Source organism: Arachis ipaensis, chromosome B07 (assembly GCF_000816755.2).
Source record: "Arachis ipaensis cultivar K30076 chromosome B07, Araip1.1, whole genome shotgun sequence".
Lineage (NCBI taxonomy): Eukaryota > Viridiplantae > Streptophyta > Magnoliopsida > Fabales > Fabaceae > Arachis > Arachis ipaensis.
The window spans coordinates 29,935,069-29,942,246 of record NC_029791.2 but is presented as its reverse complement, the minus strand read 5'-3'; the positions used below and the strand labels follow the sequence as shown (position 1 = coordinate 29,942,246).

The 7,178-nt window shown below is 34.3% G+C and overlaps 1 protein-coding gene across 13 annotated transcripts; it reads left to right on the top strand.

The window, feature by feature from the left end:
* LOC107609680 lies at positions 697 to 4,371 on the top strand. 13 transcript variants are annotated; one of them, XR_002351314.1, is made up of 7 exons: positions 699 to 980; positions 1,075 to 1,132; positions 1,856 to 1,927; positions 2,212 to 2,266; positions 2,477 to 2,589; positions 3,588 to 3,922; positions 4,063 to 4,369. XR_002351314.1 is itself a non-coding variant. In XM_021107569.1 (7 exons), exons 4-7 carry the CDS (start codon positions 2,256 to 2,258, stop codon positions 4,102 to 4,104), a joined length of 411 nt encoding a protein of 136 aa, XP_020963228.1. In that variant the 5' UTR covers positions 701 to 980; positions 1,075 to 1,132; positions 1,856 to 1,927; positions 2,212 to 2,255; the 3' UTR covers positions 4,105 to 4,369. The 13 variants fall into 13 exon arrangements, 8 of the variants coding, with proteins under 8 accessions (XP_020963228.1, XP_020963229.1, XP_020963230.1 ...); XM_021107569.1 differs by having other exon boundaries at positions 701 to 980; positions 2,372 to 2,589; positions 3,783 to 3,922; XM_021107570.1 differs by having other exon boundaries at positions 701 to 980; positions 1,856 to 1,933; positions 2,372 to 2,589; positions 3,783 to 3,922.

Sequence of the window (7,178 nt, the reverse complement as noted above, 5' to 3'; positions counted from 1 at the left end):
GGTAACTTGTTGGCCACAAACGAATAAATGTTGCGTCATGTAAAATAGCATGCCCCAAGCCAAGGTTGCGAGATTTGTTCTCATAAATAAAGGTCTATCAATTAATTGAAGGTGTTTAATAAGTGATTCTGCTAACCCATTTTGTGTGTGAACATGAGCTACTAGATGTTCAACGCTTATTCCATTAGCCATACAATAAGCATCAAAGACTTGAAAAGTGAATTCACCAACATTATCAAGACGAATTACTTTGATTGAATTTTCTGAAAATTGTGCTTTTAATCGAATAATTTGAGCAAGTAACACTACAAAAAAATTATCTAATTATCGATGCTAAAAATCGACGGTCAAATTTTCTGTCGATAATTTTCGACGGCTTGTTGTCGATAAAATGAAAAAAAAAACATATTAAAATCGACAGTCATGTCGTCTATTATTTTGGCAACCTTCTAACACCTTACTTTTGTTGTCATATTATCGACAAAATGGTGGGCGAAATGTTTTTCTTTAAAATCGACGGACAGGTTGTCTATTTTAATAATTATAATATCGACAGCTTTTACTGTCGATAAATTTAGACGATTGAGATTTTTTTCTAAAACTGAATGGACGGTGTAAATTTATTATATAAAATAAACGGCTGAAGTGTTGATCTTTTTTAATTAAAATCGACAAAACTACCGTCGATTTTTATCCAACAAAAAATCATACCCGCGTTTACTTCCCGTGTCTACCGTATCTCTCAATTTTCCCAAAATTAATCCCAAACTTTCATAGATTCAAAACATACAATAATTATCCCCAAAAATTAACCTCAAAATCTCAGTAAGGCTGCTTCTTCTTCTCTAACGCCTGAGAGTAGAGGCCAGAAATGGAGTCATGATCACGGAGAGAGGCAGAGAGCCGCCGAAGAGCAGAGCTTTTCCTCCTCCTCTTCTTCTTCTCCCCTGCCGAGCCTGCCGCCGCGCCAACCTCTTCATGTAAGTTCCTCTCTCTCTCGCACTCTCTCTCTCTATCACTATATCACATTGTGATTTGTGAATTTGCATGGAAGTTCTTCTTCTTCTTCCACAGATTTGTCGTTGCAACATCTTTTCCGGTCACCATCGCTATGAGCCCGTCGCCGCTTCTTGTAAGTTCCTCTCTGTCTCTCTCTAATTATTATATTTATTTTTTCAGTTTTTGTATCTACTATTTTCATCATGAAATTTTGAATTTGTATTTGTTAATAACAATCGCATCAATATTACTGAAACCTAGTTAGCATAATCAATTCTTCTTGATTTGGAGATTCAATTTACCTATTGAATTTTCATCTTTTTTGCTGGTCACTGTGGTTTGGTAGGGTTCCTATTTGATTTATTTGTTTTGGTGAATTTATACTTTGGATTTACCAGCTTATTGTTTATTTTACTGTTGTTAATGTGGAATCATGAAACTAGAATCAGAACAGTTTCGGTAATGAAAAGCTTCTAGAGAGAAAGAACTTCTGCAAGTATGCCAAGCTTCCTCATTTTTTCATGATTTTGTTTAATTTGTTCACAATACTTTCAACTAACTTAAGGTGATAAAAATTTGCTACTTTTTCTTCAAAAAAGAAAAAAAAAGGAAAGTGTGAATAAGCACGAGTTAATACTTAATTTAGGGTACAAATTATCTACTTCTTTGAAGCTTTCAAACAACTCATATTCAATAGGTAGAATTAGTATACATAGATGGCCATGCTTAGCTGGACTTGTGTCTTGTGCTAGTATGATAGCTGATCATGATCAATCTAACACTTCCCAACATGATTTACCTACATGCACTGCATTATTCTCTATGGCCTTTATTGGTTCTATGTTTTGTGAAACAGTTAAGGAAGGAGGGAAGGAAAAACGAGTTTGAAAGGCACAAGCTGCAAGAATTAAATCAGCGCCAAAAACTGGTGAAGGTTCCTAGTTGTTAGATGATAGTTTTTATATAATTTTTAACTTGGACTTTTTTGTTTACACTAGAGATAAATATATTAAGATTGAAGATTTTGTGATGGTGATGGTGGCTTTATGTGCATTTATTTTTTCACCTTTTATATGCAACACCTGTACTTAAAAATAATAGCCTTTTACTTGAATGAAAGATATGGGGAAGCTTGAATTTATTGCATCACTACGAAGGTTTTACTATGCCTGAGTTGGCCTGTTATACTTTTTTAAATGCATTTTAATGCAGCAAGCAACTAACTCTATGTAGCTGGTGGAAGTTCTGATTCAACTATGCATGAGATGTGAGTATAAATATTAGAATTGAGTTGCTATTGTCTAGTTAGAAATTCATAGACAGGGAGGCATAAATGAACTTTGGCTTTGAGTTGTTTTGAAAATTATTGCAGCTGTGAAAATTTATCTGGTTTACTGTTAAGTATAAGATACAAGCTACATCTTCAAAATTTGTTTCTGGTGAGTCTGTCTCTTATAGTTCTTATAATTTTCTTCAGATATGCCTCAAATGTGAATTTAACTGGCTTGTGTCGTACGTCTCAATTAAAAGTTGTAGATTTTTCATATAACTTCTTTGTTGGAGCTTACCGAAATGTTTGCATGTTCCAAGGTACTTATTTTATCCTTACCTTTATAATGCTCTTTAGCTATTGGATAAGTGTGTGATGGATAGAGATCTGNAGAAGAAATACTAGATAAAAATTTAAGGTGAAAGGCTAGCAGGTAGAGTGGTAGTCATATGCAAGAATTTGTTATAAACTTCATTGCAGAATGGGGAAAAAACTTACTATCTCTCACTAATTTGTTTTCAATTTCTGTTTCCATGTATGCATGTATTATCTTTCTTTTTGTGATCTTTGTATAGTGCTTTGATTTAGACCCATTTAATGGAGAAAAAATAAATATTAATAAAAATAAATACGTAGAGAGAATATATAAAGAAAGATTAGAATATACGATAATAGTAGTTGGAAGGAATAAGGAGAACAACAAAATAATGCACCAATTGTACTGTAGTATGAGAAAAAGCTTAATAATGAGGTAGCTCTATTATGAATTATCCATTAGCATAGGAAAGGTTACAACAATAAAAAGGTTTGAGAAATTAGTATATATGGATTTGTTTACTACACCCAACATATTTTCTATTCTGTCTGTCCCTTAAGGGAACCAATTTATAAGCCTCTACTATTCGCACCATACCAATACTCAACAAGAACAAGTCATAAAATAAGCATTGCATTGTAAATCATTTGATTAGTGAGCCCCTTTGACCTTACAATACCTTAAATTCACCTACTAATATTTTTAAAAAAAAATCTTACTCTAAATACCAGTAAACCTGTAACAAAATAGCAACACATATAGTACAACATAATATGAGTCTCAATTGAACTCGTTTTGATTTCAAGATAGGAAAGAATTTCTTCAGACATTACATATAGCTGATGTGTGCTTTCTTGAATTACAAGTTTTGAATATCATGTTGGAGTTTTTTTCCTTATTTTTTGTTATTTTTATTTTTCCATATAAAGTTAGGATCCTAATCATTTTTCATCTTTAGTGCATTCAACTACTGCCGAACTATAATATTTAATATTTTAATAGAGGCAAGAGTGGCATTCAGTTCTACAGTAGATGGAAGTTTAGCTGAGGAAGCCAAGTCCATCAATACTAATTTTCTTCTTCTATGTGGCTCAAGAAATCCAAAAAACAAGAACTAGTGATGATGTAACAATCATCATATCATGAATTTCCATTGTCAAGATCAGACATGACAAATGTTTATTTTGTTCCTTATAGGAATGAAAGTTCCAAGGGAATTAGCAAGTATTGCTTTGAGCATGCACACGAAGGCTGCATTGTGGTCTCGGTTGGAAAATTCGCCAAAGCAGAGCAAGGTTCCAGTTGAGAATCCCCTTTGTTTTAATTTTATAAGAAAGGTCTGTATTATCATATGATTACCATTGTGTTCTTATGGTGGAAAGTTAGAGCATTTGTTTTTGTGCAAATTTGGTTCTTTGAGCTATCAAGTGTTTTTTCTTTAGTCTGACAATTTAGCCAATTTGCATATTGTGCTTAGGTACAAATTAAAGAAGAGTTTCGGTCATGGATTATATGGTGAAGTATGGTTAGCTTTTCATTGGAATTGTAATGAAGGGATTAATGCTGCAGAAATGAGCAACAATGACAATAATAGAAATAACAGCTCAAACACCAATGATTGCGAGGATGCTTCCACTAACTATACTTTGTACATTTTGAAGCGTTAACGATTTAGAAGCGTTAATGAAAACTCGCAGGCGACATTTCTGTCTTAAACAACAGTAGTACCTGTTCAGGATGGTTTAGAAGTCTTAATAAAAGTTCTAAATTCCTCATTTCATTTCCATGTGAGTGCCTGCTCTATTAGCAATAATGATATATAATTTTTTTTTGCTCAATTAAGTCCAATTCTATCATATTATATGCATTCTTTATTGCTTTGTTGATTATTTAGCATGAGAGGCAAATGCTTACTTAACTCTATATATGCTTGCCGAACATTACAGTAATAAACAATTGTATTAGACTTTGCATATGCTATATACCATATATATTGCTTTAGACTTTACCTAAACGGTTTACTTTAATAATTTACTCATTTTATTCAAAGGGAAAGAAGAACAGAGGGTTATTTATTTAATTGTTGCCTATAATTATTGCACTCATTACCACATGTGAACATATAGATCGATCAACTTAAGAATCCCCAATATACTTTCAAATTGTAGTTTATTCTTTTATGCAAGAAATTGATCTTATGGTTGTGAATCTTCAATATACTTGTGAACATATGTTATGGATAATAACTTGCTTATTTCAATGTGTACATGATATGGTTGATAGAGACCGAAATCGCGGTCGTGGACGTGACTGAGGTCGAAAGGGGAGGATCACGTGTCCCCCCACCTCCTCCTTTTACTTTTTCAAACTCCCAGAAAAGCGCAGCCTCAGGTAAAAAATCCCCACCTATTTTGTAACCACTAGGACAATCACAGAGTTCTCAAAGGGAGGATGATTCTAACGATCTTGAGGACTCAGATGATTGTTTAGATGAGTACGAGTTAAGGTTATTTACTTTACTTTGAATATTTTTGTTGAGTCTACAGCGGAATTTTGACTTCTAATAGATACAAAGTAATATGAAATTGAACACTACTCACAATAATGCACTCGCTATATATTTTGTAAAGAGGAAAAACAATATGAAAGATTTTTTTAACTAACTCTATAAGATGATGTGAATAAGGATATTGTTATTGTTACTGATATCAATTACAATTCTTGAGACGTATATATAGTATCTCTATGCTATAACTTCAACGAATAAGAATAAAATTCTCCAACAAAAATTCCTTACTAAACATTTTTTTTACTTCCTAAAATTACTCTTATCCTTCCTTTATTCTCACAATTCTCCACCTCGGTCACAATTTGAAATCTATTCAAATTTTGGACGATCAAAGTGTGGTATTCATATCTGGTTGCATCATTTTTACAATGACTGCCTATGTACCCTTGTTCAGGATCAAACCAATCGTAGTTCTTCTATTTTTCCATGTATTGCCTAACATGAAGCAATATTGAGCAATTCCAAACAGTGTTGGAACTTGTTTCCTGATACTACTTTAGTCAACATATCAGCAGGGTTTTCATCTGTGTCTACTTTTATAAGAGAAATGTTACCTTTCTCTATAACATCGCGCACGAAGTGATATCTTACATCAATATGCTTGGTACGAGCATGATGAACCTGATTTTTAGCCAAATGAATTGCACTTTGACTATCACAACTCAGATTCACGCAATCTTGCTTCAACCCCAAATCATCTAGAAGATCCCTTAGCCACAATGCTTCTTTCACCCTTCTGCTACTGCCATGTACTCAGCCTCTATAGTAGATAGTGCCACTATAGCTTGTAACATTGATCGCCAACTAACTGGAGCACCTTATATTTTATATACATAACCAGTCATAGAACGTCTTCTATCTAGATCACCAGCATAATCAGAATCAACAAAGCCGCTCATTTGACATGATTTTCCACTAAAGCATAAACCTGTGTCAATGGTACCCTTCAAGTATCTTAATATCCACTTGACTGCTTCCCAGTGTGCCTTACCCGGGTTTGCCATGAACCTGCTAACAACACTGACTGCCTGTGAAATATCTGGGCGTGTACACACCATAGCATACATTAGGCTACCGACTGCACTAGCATAAGGTACATTTTCCATGTAAGCCTTATCCTCTGCTGTTGTGGGAGATTGTTTACTAGAGAGCCTAAAATGTGGAGCCAACGGCGTTACCACCGATTTAGCATTTTTCATTTCAAACCTTTCAATGACGCACTCAATGTATCCTTTTTGGCTCAAGAACAATTTTTGGCTTGATCTCTCTTTTTTAATTTCCATGCCTAATATTTTTCGTGCAGCACCCAAGTCTTTTGTTTCAAATTCTTTACCAAGTTGAACCTTTAACATATCTATCTCTACCTTGCTCTTAGAGGCAATAAGCATGTCATCCACATACAAGATATAATCATCTCCAGGAAGCTTATGAACGTATACACAACAATCATAATCACTTCTGGAAAAACCTTATTTTAACATAAAGGAGTCAAATCGCTTATACCATTGCCGAGGAGATTGTTTCAATCCATATAGCGATTTCCTCAAGCGACATACCTGACTTTCTTTACCCTCAACCTTGAAACCCTCAGGTTGATAGGTTGATACATCTTCCTCTAAGTCACCATGCAAGAATGCAGTCTTCACGTCTAGTTGTTCCAACTCAAGATCACCATGAGCGACAAGACTACAAGACTTAAGTATGGAAGTGTGTTTCACCACAGGAGAAAATATCTCATTGTAATCAACACCTTCTTTCTGTGCAAATCCCTTTGCTACTAACCTAACTTTGAATCTTGTACCATCTGACTTAGTAGGATCTTCTTTTCTTTTATACACCCACTTACAACCAATTGCAGTCTTTCCCACGGGCAATGGGATCACATCCCATGTCTTGTTCTTATGAAGAGATTGCATCTCTTCCTCCATAGCGACAAAATAACTCTCTATCTTTGTCTTTGATAGCATGTTTGAAGGTGACCGGCTCATCATCCTCCACTGAGAGTGCATAATCTACCAAGTTTA

What these genes read in the sequence shown, in the direction of transcription:
- LOC107609680 (XM_021107567.1), top strand. An exon ending in AAATGTTTGCATGTTCCAAG is followed by an intron (nt 2,590 to 3,782) that starts GTACTTATTTTA and finishes TGTTCCTTATAG; the next exon opens with GAATGAAAGTTCCAAGGGAA. An exon ending in GTTTTAATTTTATAAGAAAG is followed by an intron (nt 3,923 to 4,062) that starts GTCTGTATTATC and finishes TATTGTGCTTAG; the next exon opens with GTACAAATTAAAGAAGAGTT.